The sequence below is a fragment of the Artemia franciscana genome, chromosome 18, assembly GCF_032884065.1.
Source record: "Artemia franciscana chromosome 18, ASM3288406v1, whole genome shotgun sequence".
NCBI lineage: Eukaryota > Metazoa > Arthropoda > Branchiopoda > Anostraca > Artemiidae > Artemia > Artemia franciscana.
Genome location: NC_088880.1, coordinates 34367379 through 34389071, shown reverse-complemented (window position 1 = coordinate 34389071; position 21693 = coordinate 34367379). Strand labels below are relative to the sequence as shown.

Genomic DNA, 21693 nt, shown 5'->3' with positions numbered 1-21693 from the left:
ATATTTCGCGAGGAACTTTTCTCCAGGGGAGGAGGGGGGTGAAGGGATTGTCTATAGAATTTTCAGCGGGAAGAAAATGTTTGGGAATAATTCCTTTCACTGAAATCAAATTGTCGGGCAATAATTTTTTAATTGGAAAAATTAGAAAAATAAGGTATTTTTAACTTACGAACGGGTGATCGGATCTTAATGAAATTTGATGTTTGGAAGGATATTGTGTCTCATAGCTATTATTTTAAATCCCGACCAGCATTAAGCCTCTGATTTTCCTTTTAAATCAATGTATTGGTTCTTAGAATTTTGCTAGAGCTAATATCATATGAGCTCTTGGTCTCGTCAAAAGTGCCATATGAGCTTTTAACTCTTGTTTATTTATAATAATAGCGAACTTTGTTAGTTTTACACTTCGAAGATAAGAAAAACTACTCATAGAATTTGACAACGCTTTCGCCCATGAAACTTAAACAATTAGAATATTTTGTTCCCAAAAGCCAACTATGCTTTGAAGCAAAATCTAAACCCTATTAAACTTTTCGGTGTTTTTTTTTTTTTGCCACCTGCTACTGCCAAAAATTGCAGATTCACATGAGTCTTTTCAACAAAAATTGGATTGCGGTTTATTTTTTTCACATACATATTGTGCGTAAATTCCTTTTTTTTTCCAATTTCCTTAGCTTTTCTCAACTTAAAAAAAAAAAAAATCTCAAATTTGGAAAACCATAATTTTTGCAGGGGGTTATTTTCTTTGGGGAAGAGGATAAATGCCTAGAACCAACCCTCATAGGCATGTCAAAACACAATAACGACACTTTTTCCCCTTGTGAGAAAGAAATACTGGAAAAAGGGAACATTACAAATTTAATAAAGAAAAAAGTAAATTCAAATAAAAGTTAAATTTAAGAAATCAACAACTATTCAATTTTTTCAAATATTTTTTTCACTGTTTTTAATGCTTCTTTTTTCACTTCAAGTAATTCAAGCTTTACTTTCATTTTGTCTTGATGAACTTTCATTCTTTCTTGATGAACTTTCTGTTCAAATCGTAATCGTTCCTCATGCCGTAAATTGGCATCATTACTGAGTTGTTGAAATCCTTCTGCGTTGCTAAAACATCGCCGTTTGTTGGCCCTCTTAGGCTCTGCATCTTTACTGCCTACACTTGCTTCTGGCACTGGGCTTGATTGTGATGCAAAGTTACCAGGGGTTCTCAAACTCCCCCTATTCGATGCAGTTATTGCATCAGTGCCCTCTGGCTTAGGGGCCATCAACCCTTTCATTAATTCAAAATGCTCCCAGACTACTTTCCCTGCTCCACTCCTTCCTGCCTTGTCTTTTTGATCCCTGTACTGCCTTTTCAGGTTTTTCATTTTTGTTTGGCATTGTGCTGAAGAGTAATGTATTCCATCTTCTAAGAAAGAAGCAGAGACTCTACTCCAGAAGACAGAATTCACTGGTTTCGATGCTTCCTCCTGCTCTTGATAAAGGGCAACCAGTGTCTCAATATGCTGCCTTGGCCAAGACTTTTTATCATTAGCTGCAAAAAATAAGAATGTTCAAAAATAGACATTCATGGGGAAATCGGGAGGTTGTAGTCAGCAATGGCCCAAATTAGGGAGTTAGGGACCTTCATAACACCGAAAAAGAGACCAGATTGGGATGGCATTTAAGTAACCAGGTTAGTAAACCAAAGAACAGTACCCGTCAGGATCTTCAGGTTAATATAAAAGAAACGATAATTGAACAATCCTTGAAAGTCCATGGAAAAATCTAAACACTGTTGTACCAACTAACTTGCTTATTCAAGTAGTTGATAAAGACTGCCTTGTTACTGCTGTCCTAAAATTCTACCATACTACATTCTTTTTACCATAGCTGAGACTCAAGCAGTCCTATACCTTTTAGTGTACAAGCTGCTCAAACTGTCCAATAGTGACCATGTCATGAAGCTACTGAAGAACCTATGTTTGCTGGTTCCTGTATAGCATGCAGTTAATCTTTAAATTACCTTCCTAGTACCACAAAATGCAATAGTACGAGGTATATTAAAAAAAATACGTGAAATTTTTGTCACCAAGGCATTGGTAACCGTTTTCTATGACTGTGAAGGAGATTTACTTGTGGACTTTTTAGAAGGTTGAGGGGATGTCTAGATTTCCCTAAAAATAGTGTAAAGGAAGGAAGCATCACATAAAGAAGTTATTTGACACTGAAGAAGGTTATATTGAAAATATATTGTAATTATGGAAATTATTGTATACAGAAAGATCCATTGTAATAGAAAACAATTACAAAATTCGGCTTATTTTTTTAATACCCTTACACTATCAGAAATGTGAACCACATTTAAATGGAACCAGCTGAGTATTCCTGGAAAACGTCAAGTTTACTAAAAAAAGTTTATAATCCATACTTTAGAAAACAATACACAATAGGCACAGAGAACTAGCTGATTGTTCTAACACTGGAATCTTTAAATTAGATTCAAGTTATCTTTAAATTAGACATCCAGAACTGCATTTTTTCCCACCATTTACTTCCAGCGTTCACAATTTGAAAACCCCAGGCCAAATATTCGGATTTTTCTTCACCAAGTCTTATAAACAGAAAAACACTTAACCACTTAACATCAAAACAAAGTATAACAAACTTTAACAACAAAATTTTAATTATTGTCCATTAGGGTTTATAGCACTTGAATACAACATTGCGTTTTATAGGTAAAAATTAAATACTTTTCTTAATTACCCAAGCAAATTAAAGGAATTTGCTACAAGAATGATGGTTATATTCCTATATTGCTTTCAAATAGAGGAAATCCCCTTACCAAACTAGTGGGTGAAGTGAGTCTGCTTGAGAACTGTTCTGGATACAAGTTCACCTTCGAATACCAGCAAAAACTGCATTGAATATGCTCAAGACTATCTTCTACCAATTGCAACATTTAAGAAGCGTCTGGCAAGTTATCAACCACTCAAAGTCTATTAAGATACTCCAAAAATAAATGTTAGAATGGCATACTGTTCCATTTTTAATTTCTCACAATATTTTCTGTCATTGTACACTCAAGCTTTTTCTATTCTGTTGTTACTTCTAGTAAAAGGGCAGGAAACGAACACGCCTGGAAGCTTCTGGCATTCAACACAAAGCTCATAAAGAAAGCGCTTAAGCGTGGATCAAAATGAATGAGGTTTCACTGTGCTTGTCCGAAATCCAACAAAAATATGACTCGAACCCCCGAAAAATGGGACAAAATTCTGACATCCTAGAATGAGGCTTCTCGTTTTCTCAAAAATTTATTTACCTTTGGCCTTGCTCTTTTCTATGGGAACAAGTCCAGATTGACTATCCCCTCTTAATTTATCACTTGGGAAATACTTGTACAAGCCCTTTCTCCTCTCTATTTAACATTTAGCTTTTTCACCAATATTTCTAGCAGTATTCCTAATTTTCTTCCCTAAGATACAATCAACAGAGAATGTAATGTATATATTATTTATAAGTATTTTACAGACAGAGATACGAAATAAAGAAAACAAAATTCATTAAAACATTTATAGAAAACTTCAGGCTATACACAAATTAATCATACTGGTTCAGGAAATGATTTTATAACCGATAGCCATAAAGAAAAAAAAATTGATGTTCAAAATAGCAACCACAAAATTTAAATAGGAGAAAAGCATACAAAAAGAGAAAACAAGAATTTAAAATATTTACTTGTATTTTTGAAAAACCATGGTAGCAAGAGCAGGCTAATTTAACAAAAACAAATTTTGAACTAATTACCAAATGATACATCTGAAGCAGGTTCTTCAACAGCAGGTATTTCTTGAACTGTGTCAGCATAAGATGAACTTGGAGTAAATTGATCTGTACAAAATTTATTTGAAATCGGATATAGACTTAAATCTACTCCCCAAGAGACAACATCAGCCATTGGCCATCTTTCAAAAGATGCTAGAAAAAAAGAAATGAGAATTATGAGGACAACCCATTGTGGTTATTTCAACAAAACTGATGGATAAAATTCTAGTTGATTGACTTCTTTCTATCTCAGAAAGGGGTTAGGTTAGGAAAACAAAACTTTCAGGGATGGGTCTACAAGTTAAAGTATGTCCCGGGAAGGTATTTTGAAGTACCTACCTCCACTCCTTCTCCTTCTAGAGGGCCCTGACCTTTGATGACCTTCAAAATATGTGTGTTATAAAAGTGAAACCTTGCAAAATAGATCTTCTGCTTAATTGAAATACCACAAAATTGTTTTCAGCTTCATAACTTTGCTCAGTTCCATTTTATAAGGTTTTAAAGATATGCAAATACATTTCCTGAATTTTGAAAAAAAAAATTGATATGGCCCAAAATTCTACTCAAATAACAGGAATTGCATTTTCAGAACGAAAGGCAGAGAAAAGGCAACTAATAATTGAAAATTAAGGTAAAATGTTGTTTTGTCAAAATTTCAACAGGTTCATGTAGGCAAATTTCAGGGCCCTCTAGAGGGAGAAGGAGTGGAGGTGGGTACTTTAAAATACCTTCCCGGGACATACTTTAGCCTGTAGACCCATCCCTGAAAGATTCATTTTCCTAACCTAAACCCTTTCTGAGATAAGAAGAAGTCAGTTAACTAGAATTTTACCATATATATATATATATATATATATATATATATATATATATATATATATATATATATATATATATATATATATATATATATATAGATTAGGGGGGAGCAGTTGAAGTTCTCTGATACAAACAAATTATAGGTCTATATTAGGATTCAGGATGAAATTAATTCTAAATGTAGGTCTATGTCTAGGCTATTTCATAGCTGTCCCATTAGTGATTTAATCATAAAATTTTAGCTCAGAACTCTACTCAAATAACAGGGATTGCATTTTCAGAACTAAAGGCAGAGAAAAAGCAACTGGTAACTGAAAATTAAGGTAAAATGTTTTTTAGTCAAAATTTCAATAGGTATAGACCTGTCATGTAGGCAAATTTCAGGGCCCTCTAGAGGGAGAAGGAGTGGAGGTGGGTACTTCAAAATATCTTCCTGGGATATGCTTTAGCCTGTAGACTCATCCCAGAATGTTTCATTTTCCTAACCTAATCTAACCCCTTTTCAAGATAGCACAAAGTCATCAAACAACTAGAATTTTACCATATATATATATATATATATATATATATATATATATATATATATATATATATATATATATATATATATATATATATATATATATATATCATGAAAAGAGAAATCACCAATGCAACAGCACAAATACATAAAAAAACTAATATATATATATATATATATATATATATATATATATATATATATATATATATACATATAAATATATATATATAGATTAGGGGGGAGCAGTTTAAGTTCTCTGATACAAACAAATGATAGGTCTATATTAGGATTCAGGATGAAATTAATTCTAAATGTAGGTCTAAGTCTAGGCTATTTCTTAGCTGTCCGATTAGTGATTTAATCATAAAATATTAAATAGATTAAACTATTAGAAAAGCTACTTTTTGTTATCTTAGAGAGAGATTAGGAAAAGTAATGAGTAGAGGGAAAAAATACATCTAAATTGAGATTGTTTAAATTGAAAATTTAGGGTAAAATAAGAAACAATGGTAATAGGAAATGTGCATTCCCAAGCTCTATTCCTAATAACACACCTTTCTAACTGATAAGAAACCTTTGTTCTGTGCATCAGAGCCTAGCCTACTAGCCTTTGAAAGCTAGGCCTAGCTCTCCAGAAAACCTTAATATTTTATAAGCACAGACAAGATTATGCTACTTACAAACTCCTAAATCTGAAGTAATCTCCAATATAACTGTATTAGTATCCTCTCTGCATATGATTTTAAAAGTCTTGTCAGTATGCCTATATTCCATCTGAAATTTCTGAACTGAACTTACAAACTCAATAGACAGTTCAATTGGTAAGAAACAATGGTAGTAGGAAATGTGCTTTCCCAAGCTCTATTCCTAATAACACACCTTTCTAACTGATAAAAAACCTTTGTTCTGTGCCTCAGAGCCTAGCCTACTAGCATTTGAAAGCTAGGCCTAGCTCTCTAGAAAACCTTAATATTTTATAAGCACAGACAAGATTATGCTACTTACATCCTAAATCTGAAGTAATCTCCAATATAACTGTATTACTATGCTCTCTGCATATAATTTTATAAGTCTTGTCAGTATGCCTATATTCCATCTGAAATTTCTGAACTGAACTTACAAACTCAATAGACAGTTCAATTGCAAATAGAACTTGAATCCCACCCTCTTCCCAAGGGACTTGATAGGCTTCCTTAGAATTATTAATCATACTACTCCACTATAAACATAGCTTATCTACAAAACCCATAGCTTATCAACAGGTGAGTCACATGCACATGGTCGTCTGACGTCACAATCCTCAAATAATCTTTTTATTTGGGGGTTATAAAGTGCCAACCCACGGACAAGTAATCTTGAGCGTTTGTGGGGATAATCCGACTAACCTCTGACGTCATATGTGTCTAAAGAAACGCTTGGATTAATCAGATTAATAATCGGACAAGTAAAGAAACGCACCCATAGAAGACGCTTCTTAGCAAGAAATTTAAACGAGATGAATCGTAATTCTAGGGAAAAAGTATTCAAGATTAAACTAAACCAGGATCATGGTTTGCTATTATGCTTCCTATTCAAAGATTATTTGTTTGAAATATTAAACCTATTAAAGTTAATGTCGTTCTTAGAATATAAAGTTTGAGCATTGACTCTGTTGCCTAGATGTATCATTTAGGCTAGGACTGGGCTAAGTATGTTGTTAGTTTTGTTACGGTTACGGTTTTGTTAGGTTTGGGTTACGAAAATGAAACTTTTGGGGATGGGTCTGAAGGCTAATGTATAGGCCTATCAATGGAAGCTATTTTGAAGTACCCACCTCCACTCCTTCTCCCTCTAGAGGGCCCTGAGATTCGCCTACTTGACAGGTACCCAAACTATTAAAATTAAGGTTTAAAAGGAACAAAATATCCTCTGCTTATTTGATTAACAATCAGTGTTTGATGCGAAATTAGATTCAAAGGAAAACTTCAAAGCACTTTGCTAACTCCTCAACAGGATGTGCATTTGCTTGATTTTAACTGCTTGATTTTGAATAACTCCATCCATTGCTTGAGACAAGAGGAATTCCACCTCACTGAACATCTTTCTATCTAAAAGGTTAGACTGCAGCCTTTTTGAAAGAAGAAGTGCTACTGTCTGTAGAAAACTTTTAGATAGGTGATAAGACAAAGTCCAGTCATTTGGTAAATAGACACTCTGTGTCCAGGGTTCAATTGCAGCCCTTCATTGAAAATGATCTTGAGACCACTCTATAAAGGACAAAGAACACCAATATCTAAGGGTTGGAGTCACTGGGAAAAATACACTAGAAAAGTTAAAAAACAAAAAAAAGTGAGTTGTGTTTTTTCTTTGCAGGAAAAAACACTACTCAGATCAGTGACTATCATGATCACCAAGCAAAAGGATATGAGGATTGTCTTTAGACAACCAGCAATGCTTCCATGTACCTTATAGGGCCAACAAAAATCCTTGCCATTCACTGGTCCCTATGGCCCTATGACTTTGCAAGCCCAGGGGAGCCAGAAGAACCTCTTAATACCATCTCAGACTGGAATTTTGTTTTGTAGGAAAGCAAAAACTGATTAGATCTATCCACAAATTGCATTGATGAAGCCAATCAATGTATTGTTTTTTCCATGCTAAATAGAAAAGATTTGTTTGACCTGTTTAACTTTGGTGCCATAGCTCTTAGTGGTTCCAGAACTATAGGGCTGCTAGTTGTATCTATATTCCATATGAGGTTGGCTGTGAGTCAATGACTATCATAGAAATCAAGCATATTATCAAGAAACTTTGAATCAACTACTTTGTTGAAGCCACTTACCCTGGCTTGGCTAGTGGGCTCAAGTGCTCAAAGCAAGATATTTTAGTGTCTTTTCAAAAAAGCTGTAAGCTATTTTTTTGGAGTACTTTCTTGTTCTGTTGAAGATAGTGGGGTTTCCATTCCATTTGTGACAGCCAATTGAAATGCCAGCTTTGTAACATCACTTGATGTGAGACTGTGTTCCATCCTTGGTGCAATGACAAGATAGTTGCACATGTCCCTTTCTTGTCTTTTTTAGAAAAAGGATTGCTGATTGCACTGTAGATGCTTTTCAACTTTTCTGATTGCCATATTGATATAAAATTTAGGCTGATCTTCACTAGTTTATAACAACTTTTGTTTTTTTCAGATAAGGGGAACTTCTCTTAATTTGGATATAAGCTATAGTTGCTCTGACAGACATTCTTTCTTTAAAGATGTGTGGACTGCCTTAATCAGATTTTCCTATTGTAGACCATGGTTCCCAAGTATATTTCATGTATACTATCTGGGGATTTCTAAAAAGAATGGTCACAAGCAATGGAATGATAATATGTTCTACTCATCCCCATTTAGGGTTGAACTGGACTCTGTCTGGTTCCCCTTCCCCCCAAAAGTTTCTGGATCACCCTCTCCCCCATCACTATCTGAAAGGTAAAGCCATCTGCTCAATTCTAGGTAAAGCTCAATTCTGGAATAACAAAAGAATTTAGAGAAAGAAGTGAAAAACTTTCTACCAATATATTTACAGCTGAATGAATATATTTATATTTACAGCAGAACATCTAGCTCAGACAGAAACACTTCCTAATTTTTGTGGAATTTGTTTACAATAGGTGTTGCAATAATTGAAACTGTCTGGCTCAACCCCAAATTCTTTTTATACATAAAGTTTTATGGACTAAGCAAACTGGTAGCAGGCTAGGGTGGAAGTTTACCCAAGTCCCAACATTGTGTCTCCCTTCTTCATAAGTTGAGCTTATAATCATCAAGCTTTTATGGGGACTTTCAATCATGTTCAGGTCTACAATGAGTCACAACTGGGGGTTGTGTTCCAAGTACCTGGTGGATTATTGACAGGGACTTAGGTTCAGAGGCATGTCAGTCTTGTGGTAGAGGTACTGGTCCATGAGGTTAATCCTACTGGCTCATGATTATTTGGCAGAAGTTTATTTCTAGAATATCTTAGAGAAAGGGTACTGGGATCAATCCTGGGGGAGGCCACATAGGCCCTCTTTCTTAGATTTTTAAAAATTAGTATTTTGGGGGTATTTTCTTTAAAAACGCTTAAGTTTAACTGTTTGAAATTATTAACTACCATTTCAAATGTTTTGTTTATATTTTAGGTTTCCCTTTTTATTTATCATGGTAAATTATTTTTTTCTGCGAATTGTGTGCAATGAACTTCAAAAGATTCATGTTAACAATTTAGCAAGAGATTAATGTTTGCATTTATCTTTAATAATTCTTGCTAACATTTGGGACAGAAGAAACATCAAGTCATAATCCATAGAGTAGCTTAAAATAAACTATTGTTATCCAAATCATAGTTCATTTTATTAAAAACAAGAGAAAATCATAGGGCTATTGCAATACAAATACAAGTAATAACAGCTCAACTGCAACACTGCAATACACAAAGCAAACATTGTTTTTCAGTAAGAACAGCTATACAACTAACTATATTACAGAAAATCATTCTCATATAACTCAGTTTCAGCAAGATCACTCCTAAATGTTGGCACCATTTGTGCAGAAACTATGGTATCAGATAAACTAATCCAAAGTTTTGTTGCTTGGTTAATAAAGCTACATTAACCTGTTTTCTTTTGCACTTGTGGCTGATACAGTTTATACAATTTTTGTTGAATGGCTGAGTAATGACTAAGCTTGAAGAAATCAGCCTAGTCCACATTATCTACACCCTTCATAATACAGAATGTATTGATCAGGTCACTCCTGTCCTGTCAAAACTGCAGGGAAGGAAGTCCCAAACATTGCAGTCAACAGTGATACTTCTCTTAATTCAAAGCAGACTATAATTAGCATTTTGCGAAATTATTGACAAATGCTTGTGAAACATCAACCACTTATCAAAATGAAATCCCTTATCCCTGATAAGGGATAAGCATGTACGCTGAAACAATCCACAGATGAAACAGGTGTATCGCCAAGAAAACAATGGGCACGAAACGTTGTTGATGGTTTACAAACATGGAGTTTGATTTACACTAGTTATTTAGGGCATTCATATCCTCTTGAATAAGGGCGACGTCTGCCGGGGAGGTGACATTTTTATACAGTTTTACACCATCCATAAACAGTTTGACTATGGAGTGACGAATTATTTTATTGACAAACAAACAAAATAACACTGGGCCAAAACAACTGCCTTGAGGCACACCTCTCAAATTTGGGCTCTCACTTGAAAGTACACTACTAAATATAACTTGCTGGGAATGGCCTGATATGTAATCTGTAATCTATGCTGAAGTTCTACTACCTAGCTCATATTTAGTACGAAACGTTGTTGATGGTTTACCAACATGGAGTTTGATTTACATCAATTATTTAGGGCATTCAAATCCTCTTGAATAAGGGCAACGTTTACTGGGGAGGTGAGACTTTTATACAGTTTTGCATGATTTGTAAACAGTTTGAAAGTGGAGTGACAAATTATTTCAGGCAAATCATTGACAAGCAAGCAGAATAACACTGGGCTAAAACAACTGCCTTGAGGCACACCTCTCAAATTTGGGCTCTCACTTGAAAGTACACTACCAATTATAACATGCTGGGAATGGCCTGATAAGTAATCTGTAATCCACGCTAAAGTTCAACTACCTAGCTCACATTTTTCAAGCAACAATCTGACTGAAACTTTGTCAAACGCTTTACTAAAGTTGATGTACAAGCAATCAAACTTCAAACCAAAATCAGCCATATTTTGAAAATCTTTTATAGCTTCTAGCAAATGCGTATTGCTTGACTTGTTTTCCCTGAAACCATGTTGTGATGGATGCCATAATTTATTTCGTTCGAAGTAACCCTGTGTCCAATATACAATAATCTTTTCAAGAACTCTTGAAAAAATTGAGGTGTTTGAAATTGGATGATAATTTGCAAATTGGGACTTCTTTTTTATTGGGATCCTTTTTTGGGATCCTCCTTTATGGAGTGGTTTTACGACTACTTTTTTCCACGCTAAGGAGCATTTACCACTCAGTAGACAATAATTAAAAAAACGCAAGAGGCTCAGCTAAACACATGGCTGTCTTCTGAAGAAAAGTGTTAGAAATACCATCTATATCTGGAGTTTTATTAAAGGAAAGTTCATGGAGAATCTTTAAAATCTGCTCAAAAGAAATATCAGAGTCATCAAAGGGCATTGTATCTGCTGAAACAAATTTGGTAAAAATAAGGTGGACTGCATGCTTGAATGTCATTTGGATTTACAAAACTGACGAAAACACTTGATTAAACACTTTAGCCTTTTTCTGATTATTGCTTATTAATTTACTAGTAACTGTGACATCAAAAATGCCTGAATTGGTTGAGAAATCAGCCTTGTTTCTATTAACATACTTCCAAAACTTCTTTGGACACCCTTGAATGTTGGTAATGATTGGTGATTCGAGTGATTCATGGTTAACGCGTTGAAATCAAGTGGCGTGATTTTGACCCCTTTTATTTGCACACCATGAGTCTTCATTTTTTTCTAACATATGCTGCCTCCATTGTTTATTTTTATCACTAATAACAACAAGTATAAATTTTGATAGTCGTCTTCTTTTTCTTGTACCTTCTTTTATGTAATAACATGGAATGAATCTATCACATGCTTCTTTTATAACTTTTCAGATAAGCTCAAAAGTAACATCAACGTCTGTATTACTAGACTGAAGTTCCTCAACAACAGAAACGGAATGGATTAAGTCTTGAATTTCATTGTAACAATTCTTACTGTAATAATAATAAAATTTAGAACCAGAGCTCACCGCTGCGCTTACATTCATTGATAGAGACATAACTACTTGGTCGCTTTTACCTAGAGGTGGCAGCATTGTCAGGTCTTTTACGTCATTTGGAGATTTTTGTGATCACCAAGTCCAGTACATGAGGAGTGGAATCACTTCTGAGTCTTGTGGGATCAAACACATGCTGTTACAGAAAACTATCCTGTAAGGTTTGCACAAGTTTAAACGCAAAACTCTGGTCTGTTCCTGACGTAGCTTAGGATGACCAGCTGATATTGGGCGCGTTGAAGTCACCAAGGACAAAAATTTTTGAGAAAAAAGACGAAAAATACGATAGATAACTCAACAGTGATCATCATTAACATACTAAATTCGTTTCTAGATGGGCTTCGATATATGCCCACAATCCTCACATTTTGGGATACCCCCAGCAGCTTAATTTCCACACTAATTACTTCACTTAATTTACTAGTAAACGAAATATCTACTTCTGCATAATTCAATTCTGACGACAACGAAACACAAATACAAACTCATCTTTGGAATGCTTTCTATGGACGATATTTTAACCACTCAGTTGACAGAAATGTGCTTCAGGATCAAGGCAGTACTTTGGAAGCACTTCAGTCATGATAACTATACCAGATTTCTGTAAAGTTACCAACGAATACAGTTCGTCAAGTTTGTTTGAAAGTACGTCAGCATTTGCATACAACACAGAAAGATTACTCTTCCATTTAATGCCTGGAGGGGGCCACTTGTCCCTAATGCCACTTTAAAAAATACTACCATCTAACTGTCTATTTACACTGGTTATATTGTAGCGTATATCCTTTAATTTTCCATTGCAGCCGGATGGGCTGCATGAATATGGCCATATTTTGGAACTATAGAGTTCCTACAGATAACCAAATCAGCTTTGCCCTGTGCACGCCTGACCTGCAACTACTCATATAGCTTTGCTCTTTTCTCATGGTCGGTCTTTGAGACATCATTTTGGAACTGAATCGTACCTGACAATTTTCTTTCGTAAGACTTTTGCAGAATCTTTTTCTTAGCCTTAAAATCTGGGACTGAGAATAATACGGGAACAGGCTTTTTTCGGCATTGTGGTTGCAACTTGACTTTGGTGACTGCTTAGATGGTGGACATTAGAGACACTTATGTTTGGGAACTTATAATCTTTCGCAAGGTAAATTGACTTAAAATTCATGACTTGTCTGAGGAGGGACACCAAAAACAACGATATTTAGCTATCGACGCCGACAGTCTCTATCATCTGCAACCATCTGTTTAACTTTGGTTTCAAGTTGCATCTCAAGATCTTTTTTCAACGTCTGAATCTCTGACTCAATCAAATCCTGAACTGCGCCCTGGTCAAACAAGGGACACTGTTCAATGAATCGGTTTTCAACATTACCAAAACGGTTTTCAATTTCAGTGGTTGCCTGTTCTTGCAGTTCGGCAAATGCTTCGTTCACTGCATATCTAACTTTGGCATTGTAAGTGTACTGCTAAATATTACTTCTGGTAAATATTTGGAAAAAGCGGCAAAAATCGTACCATGAAATTCCAATAAATAAGTATAAAGTGAGTGCTTGGCCATTAAGGTAAAGTGTAGTCGTAAAATTTTTTTTAATTGTATTGTTAGTCATTCTTATTGGCTAATTCAAATAAAAGAATGCCAATAAAGGAAATGAGGAGCATTAATTTCGTTCTGAAAACCATCTTCTAATTTTTTCTATTACAGTGGTTAAATTAGCACTTTAAAGTGGCACTATTTTTAGGCACTAAGAGTTGACTGTAATGGTTCGAGAGGCTTGTCCATAAGTTTATGAATATCATTCAAAGATATGATATCTTTGAATAACCCACAATCTGTTACTTGTGGGTTACTTTTTGCAAACTGGGCATTTCCACTCACAGCCGACTCGCCGTGTCATTTTAGTTAGTAGAAAATATTCTGCCCCTGACATAAATGTCAATAAATAATAAAAAATAAATAAAGATTCTCCAGAGCCATAAATAGAGAAAGAGCTGGAGCTCCGTGCTCTATTCATATTCATAACTAGGGTAAAGATGAGGTTCTACCTGATCTCTGCGTGGTCTTTTCATTCATAGAAAGGCTGCAGTGGTGTTGTTATAGCTTATAGCCAGATTTCTTAAAGTAAGGCCCATAACAGGTGGATCAAATATGGTCTAAGACATGGTTAAACTCGGCTTGTGAAAACCTTGAAACACATGATATTTTTAAGTATCGCAATTATATCGAAACCATAAGCTCATCAATATATCAATACACGACATATTGACATTTTTTTTGTACGACAAATATTTATGCTGCACAGGGTCTTCTCTTGAGAATAACTTTTCAGAATTGTTATGGTCCTAATAAAAAAATAATGATTATAATATTAACAGTAATAACAACAGGATACGCTTAAGATCCTCTAGAGCCATTACTGGTGCATAGGGAGTCAAAGCGACGTTTCAATTTATGGGTCTTATTTACAGGGACAAGTAGCAAGCTTGTTGCCCAACCTTGCTGCAGCGGGAATGGACCCTGGGCCCCATTTACCAAGCAGAGATCATCAATCTACTTTGTTACAACAGTGTAAACCATGACAAACATGTTTTTTTTTCCCACTATTTCAGGTTGTTTTATTTGCTGTACTGAAGAAGGAGTCCGAATTTTTAACATTGAACCATTAGCTGAAAAATGTCACTTAGGTTTGTACTTTTCCATTTTTATTTGTTTGTTTATTTACTCCAACACAAGGCATGCTCAAAATGCATTTTTTTATACATTTATTTTTTTTTATTTATTTTATGCATTCAACTATTTCATTGATATAAATTTAGATTTTGTGCCACATTTTTTTCTACATCATATGTCTGATCCTTAAAGTTAGAGTGGTCATATAATTTTTCCGAGTTTGAGAATATGAAGTATGCATAATACTTTAAAAATATACTTTATTAATAATTTTAAAAATTGATATTTGGATTTTTAAACTTATGCAATTTTGTGTGATTTATAAAGCTGTAATTTTCTTGAGGAGTGACGTACTTGAAGTCACCTTGCAGTGCCGCTTGCAGTCATTGTTATGATTAGGCAAATCCGTGAAGCATCCACCCCAACAACTATGAGACCATGCAACAATCCCGAGACCGGGATGGAGGAAGGTGCCTATGATAGAGTGGAGACCCAATATTTGAATATCACTTTAAAATTACGTGTACATATTAACCTGAGCTCCAGTTACCATAGGTATTGTGGCCTTTATGTAGGTCAGTACATATTTTGTAATTTGCCTTTTCTGACTTTTGGTGAACATATGTTGTAACCCTTGGGAATGTCCGCTTTGAATTGGTAGGAGACCCCCCCCCCGCTGACATAGGAACTTCGGAAGGAGCTGATTGGATTAGAAATTAAAGGTTGCTGTTTTTGGAGAACGGCACCCTAAACCCTGGGCCCCATTTGCCAGGCAGAGATCATCAATCTACTTTGTTACAACAGTGTGAATCATGACAAACATGTTTTTAATTTTTTTTTTATTATTTTAGGTTGTTTTATTTTCTTTTTGGAAACGGCAGCTCCCCTAGCCCTTTGGGTAACTGTCTGAGTTGTGCACTCTCTATGCAACTCTCTACGTTAGTTCTGCCCTAGGATGGATGGATGAATGAGTGATAGACTTATCCATCAACAAGTGAAATGACATCATTTTTATACAATCCTAAAAAAGGCTTATGCCAGATTCGCCTCTCACTCTCACTATCTGTCTTGGTTTTATCTCCAGTTAGTCATGGCTTGATGCCAGCAACTTAAATTTAATTGAAAATCAGTGGTGTCAAAAACCAAAAATTCAAAAGTTCAAGTGCTTTTTAATAGTTAAAGTATTTTGAGGGCAACTAGACAGGTCCTCCCGCACTCCGTTTTCCCTAAAAACATTTGAATGAAATTTTGAGAAATTTCAGCATAGTTGAAAGGTTCAGTAACTATTTTTTGGGGGAAGGCAGCCCCTCAGCCCTTTTGGCAGGGGATGTAAGTTATGCATTTCGTTCATTGTTTGTATTCAGTAGTTGTTGTTAGGAAGAGGGGGAATGTTTGACCCTTGGAGACCGAAAAGGCCAAGGGCATTCAGACAAAACTTGGGAATTTTGAGGGGAATATTTAACTAAATCAGAACACACTATGTAATTGTAGTTTGCCAAAATGAGGCATATCAGGAATGGCATGGGCTATTTAGCTTGAACTTTCAGGGATTGATGAGGGATATGCTCAACTGACAAAAAGGTAGGCCTAATATTTGTATGTTAGTACTACTACTAAGGGTATTACGGTAGAATTTCAGGTAATATTGAGTGGGAGGTTGAACTAAATCAAAACACAGTGTGTGCCTGCAGATTGTCAAAAGTACACATCAGCAATATCTGAGGAGCAGCTTAGAGTTGAAAGTTGAAACTTACAGAGTATGTTTTAGAAAATGTAGAAATGTAGGCCTAATATTTGTATGTTACTACTACTACTAAGGTTAAGGGTATTACGGTAGAATTTCAGGTAATATTGAGTGGGAGGTTGAACTAAATCAAAACACAGTACTACTACCACTACTCCCACTACTTCTAAAGCTAAGAGAATACTAATAATATTGAGTGGGAGGTTGAACTAAATCAAAACACAGTACTACTACTACTATTACCACTACTTCTAAAGCTAAGTGAATTGAACTAACAAAAGGCACCAATTCCATAATACTAGTACTACTACAACTGATACTTTTACTACTACTACAGCTGCTGCTATAACTACTACTGCAGCTGCTACTACTACTACTATTAATACTACTAAAGCTAAGGGTGTTAAGGTGAAACTGTCAGGGGATGTGAAACTAAATCGGAAAACTATATCAATACATGCACGTTGTCAAAAGGGGGTCATAGCTTTATCCCAGGAACTGCTTAGAGTATGAATTTGGAACTTTTAGTGCATGTTAGAATAAGGGGGGAGGGTGAACCAATCAAAAGGTGCTATATGCATACTACTACTTCTGCTGCTACTAATACTATGGCTAAGGTACTAAGGAGATATTTTCAGTAAATATTGAGGGGGGTGTTTCACTAAATCGAAACACCTATGTGTATGCAGGCTGTCAAAAGGGGATATCAGCAATATCTCAAGAACGACTAAGGTGATTAGATTGAGAATTTCAGGGCTACTGCTACTACTAGTATTGGTAGTAGTACTAATAGTGCTACCTATAAGCAAGACGTAAATAGCGACGAAGACCACACTGCCTTTCCATAGGAAACACCAACAACCAGGACTCTGGTTGAGTCCTGGTTGAACTTCGCTGAGGTAAGGTTGTTAGGACTGTTTTGGAAATTTTTTTCATTTTAGTTTTATTGATTTTATTCTGTTGCAAGTTTTATTTCTTCTTATATATTTTTGTATTGCTGAGGACGGCCCTTGGACACAGGGCCGAATATTCATTCTAATTTGTTTCCCACTGTCTTTCGAAATTTCCTATTGTTCTTCTTGTTGTTGGTGTTTACTACTGCTACTATTACTAGTACTGCTTGTTATTAAGCTAATGAAATTAAAGCGAAAGTTTCGGGAATTGTTGAGCAGGGAGGGGGGGGGTCTCGGACTAAATAAAAACACACTTCTGTGCCAGCTGGTTATCCAAACCTGCAGACTGAGATGCACTGAGATCAGCGGTATCTCAGGGACAGCTTTAAGTATCAAGTTGAAACTATCTGGTCTTGCTGAGGGGATGCTGAGCTAACCAAAAAGGCATTATGTGAATGCTACTACTGCTACTACTGCTACCTCTACAACTAATCCCAATGCTTCTAATACTATTACTGTTACTATTACTAATGCTAAGGGTATTAAGGTAAAACTTTCAGGAAATTGTGAGGGTCGTGTTTAACTAAATCAGAACATACCATGTGCCAGTAGGTTGTCAAAAGGGCTTATTAGCAATATCTAAAGAATGGTTTAGAGAATCAAGTCGAAGCTTTAAGGGCATTTTCAAGGAGACGGTGAACCAAATCAAAACTAACTGTTGTGTATCAGGAATATCCTAGCAACACCTTTTGGTAATTGTCAGAAGCATAGGCGGTATATCTTAGGGCTGGAATAGGCTATAAAGCAGAAATTTCGAGGGAAATTTTATGTTGCTATAACGCTAAATCAAAAAGCACTATGTGCATGCTGATTGTCAATTGGACATATCAGTAGTATTTCAAGTACGACTGAGGTTATTAAATTAAAACTTTCAGGGCTACTGTTATTATCAATGCTACTACTACTATAGAACTAAATCAAAAGGGTACAAGTATACGCAGGTTGTCAAAACGGCATAGATGCAATGTGTTAGGAACAGTAAGGTACTAAGGATTGATTTATAGGGAAAGTTCAAGGTGTGTAAGTAAATTAGATTGCCAAAAAAGCGTATTTGCAATATCCCAGTAACAGCTAGGGTTGTTACGGTCGAACGTTCAGAGAATGTTCTTAGAAATGTTGAATTAAATTAAAAGACACTGTATTCATCCAAATTTGTCTTAAGGATGTATTTGCCATGTCTTTGGAAAAGATAAAGGTAGTGAATTAAAGCAATCAAATAAGGATACTAAAAGGAGTATCTGTAATATTTCTAGAATAGCTAAGGACATTAATTAGAAATAATTTAGAGGTGGGGTTGCAGTACTGCTTAAGCTGATGTTTGCCTCTTCCAATTTTAGCTTTTTGTGCATTCTTTCTGCCGATTTTCCGTGAAATAGTGCAAGTAATCTAAGAATAGCCTTTCTAGCTTCATTAAGTGCATTAATCGTGACGTTTCGATACGAAGAAGCCACATTACACAAGGTTGATTCATTTTGCTTTGTCGCAACGCCATCTATCATCGTTAAACTCAAAGCCCATCTATTCAAAAGCCCAGATGACATTGCATACTTGTCGCCAAAGTCTCGATTTAGATGTTCAGCAATCGCCAGAGAGCAATTCTTTTGTTCCGTTGTGTGTCATTAATCATGCTTAGTGTTTTGTTTTTCCTATGTTTTTTTTTTGTGTTGTTCAATCATGCTTAGTTTTTTTTTCTGTGTTGTGAGAAATAGCGGAATTTGGTTGAGGCTTTTGCTAATACTATGAAAGCTGTAAATAAATGAATCAATAATAATAAATGAACAAATAAATGAATAAATAAATAAATGTTTTAAATAAATAAAATAAAATTTAAATAAATGAACTGTCAGGGAATTTTGCGTTGTTTATCAAGGAGGCACACTCGTGCCTCTATAAAGAGGCGACACACGACAATGTTAAGCGATCTTCGGTTCCAGTGGTCGCAGACGGATGGGGAGGGATGCATTTCGTAGCCCGAGCTCCAACTAAGAAACCTGCAAAATTTCATCCCCCTCCAACTTTTTCTTCATGGGGAAAATCTGGCCGAAAGTTTCGACCTGTCAACCCAAGCCCCCCTTTAGCGTTGTCCGATCGGGCTGAAATTCACAAGTTAAGGTCCCCTAGGGCCCAGGAGCTTATCCGCGAAATTTCAGCTTGATCCGATAACTCCTTCCCTGTTTTCCAGAAACCACGCATAGCCACTTAAAATTCATTTACTTTTTTTTCCTAGACGCCTACAGGTCACATCCGACATCGGATCTGGGTGTACGAAGACTCATTCGATGCGGAATTCTCCGAGTAAGTGCCCATGAAAGTTTCGTAGGAAAATCTTAACCCCCCGAAAGTTTCGACCCTCCAACCCCCCCCCCCCCCCCCACCCCTTTTAACGTTGTCCGATCGGGCTGAAATTCACAAGTTAAGGTCCCCTACGGCCCAGGAGCTTATCCGCGAAATTTCAGCTTGATCCGATAACTCCTTCCCTGTTTTCCAGAAACCACCCATTAGCTATTTAATTAACGGATTTCTCTCCATAAGAGCCCATGTTAATTTGAAATTTTTAAAAGCTATTGAGAAGTTATATTTACACACATGCAAGTTATTAGCTCAGTTGGTAGAGCGTGAGACTTTTAATCCTCGGGTCAAGGGTTCAAGTCCCTTACGGGCGGTTTTTTTTCACAACATCAAAAAGATAAATAATATATAATTTACTATAATTACCTAAAGATGTTTCCTATATGAGAAGGCATTTTTAGAATAAATTCTTTATTATAGGCTTTTGGACGTAGCGATCAAAATAAAAGTGTATAATTTTGTTAACACCTGGACTGCTTATCATTTGAGAGATAACAGAATATTAGCTTCTTATGAGCAAAAGAAACATTTCGGTCATTCTATCTATTTTTTTTTCTATTTTATACAATGATTTGAAAGCGGGGGGGGGGGGGGGGTTGGGGGGCGGCAGCCACCCAACTTCCTCTCCTAATTCCTCCACGAGGAGTACAGGAATTATTAAATTACATCCACCATGGATTGTAGAAAAACGTACAGAAATAATATGAAAAAAACTTCGTTTTCTTAAAGAGTTAAAGAGGCTGCGTCCCAAAGTCGAACCTTAAAACGTACAGGAATTAGAAGAGGCAGTTGGGGGGCTGCCGCCCCCCAAACCCCCAGCTTTTAAAGACTCTTTTGTTACAGGTTTTTTGTTTTTTTGCTAACCCCCCGCTCTTGGCTTGGGAAAGGCCCTCTTTTAATTAACAAAACATTGAAATGAATGAATAATGGAATAACTTCGAAAAATGTTAAACACAAGAGGACAGGAGAACCATTGCGCCGAAACTAGTAATTAGTAACAATGAAGTCCCCCCACAAAAAAAAACCTGTACAAAAGAGTCTTTAAAAGCTGGGGGTTTGGGGGGCGGCAGCCCCCCAACTGCCTCTTCTAATTCCTGTACGTTTTAAGGTTCGACTTTGGGACGCAGCCTCTTTAACTCTTTAAGAAAACGAAGTTTTTTTCATAGAATAAATTAAAACACGCTACATGCAGCATGCAGGTTGTCAAAAGGCTATATTGGAAATATCAAAGGAACACTGAAGGTATTACATTGAACCTTTCAGTGCTACTACAGCAACTGTTACGACTTCTGCTTTTGCTACTGCTACTACTGTGACTATTCAAGACTCTGACTGCTTGCGTTTATTACTTGTGACTGCGAGGACAACTGCTTGTGACTGCGACTGTGACTATTTGGATCTGCAATTGTGACTACTTGCATCTGCAGATATTTGTGACTGCGACTGTGACTGCGAATATTTGACTCAGTGACTTTGACTACTTGTGACTGCTACTACTTGAAATTGTGACTGCAGCTATATGCGAATATGACTACATGTAACTGCGACTGTGACTAATTGCGACTGCTACTACAGCCACTAATACAACTACTGCTACTACTTTCACTACTACTATCACTGCTACTGCTATTGCTTCTGTTACCACTGTTACTGCTACTGCTGCTACTACTACCACTAATACTACTACTATCACTACCGTTACTACTATTGGACTAAATCAAAAGATTTTAAGCACTAAGTTTGTCAAAATAGCATTTGTGCAATATCTCAGGAATAGAATTGGATATATATGTTGAAACTTTCAGGGAAAGTTGAGGGGATGTATACCTAAATCAAAATAAATTATGTGCATCCAGGTTGTATAAAGGATGTTATATACAAGAAAAAAATATCCTATTCTATTCCTGAGATATTGCACAAAAGCTATTTTGACAAACAAAGTGCTTAAAATCTTTTGATTCAGTCCAGTAGTAGTAACGGTAGTAGTAGTAGTAGTAGTAGTAGTAGT

The 21693-nt window shown here is 35.9% G+C and overlaps 2 protein-coding genes across 5 annotated transcripts in view; one reads left to right on the top strand and one right to left on the bottom strand.

The window, feature by feature from the left end:
• Positions 1 to 840: 840 nt before the first annotated feature.
• LOC136038916 (uncharacterized) lies at positions 841 to 6502 on the bottom strand. 2 transcript variants are annotated; one of them, XM_065722403.1, is made up of 3 exons: positions 6392 to 6502; positions 3787 to 3957; positions 841 to 1534 (listed from the first exon to the last, which is right to left on the bottom strand). In XM_065722403.1, the coding sequence occupies exons 1-3, from the start codon at positions 6393 to 6395 to the stop codon at positions 912 to 914; spliced, it is 798 nt and encodes a 265-aa protein (XP_065578475.1). In that variant the 5' UTR covers positions 6396 to 6502; the 3' UTR covers positions 841 to 911. The 2 variants fall into 2 exon arrangements, with proteins under 2 accessions (XP_065578475.1, XP_065578474.1); XM_065722402.1 differs by lacking the exon at positions 6392 to 6502 and adding an exon at positions 6152 to 6385.
• A 108-nt stretch (positions 6503 to 6610) lies between these two features.
• The window catches only part of LOC136038915 (WD repeat domain phosphoinositide-interacting protein 4-like), a 56859-nt gene continuing 41776 nt past the window's right edge, over positions 6611 to 21693 (top strand). For 2 of the 3 annotated variants that reach the window (XM_065722400.1, XM_065722398.1), the window contains exons 1-2: positions 6611 to 6696; positions 14579 to 14653. In XM_065722400.1, the coding sequence (XP_065578472.1) occupies positions 6642 to 6696; positions 14579 to 14653 (130 nt within the window). In that variant the 5' untranslated portion in view covers positions 6611 to 6641. The remainder of the gene's footprint in view (positions 6697 to 14578; positions 14654 to 21693) is intronic. The other variant, XM_065722399.1, reaches the window with a different exon arrangement.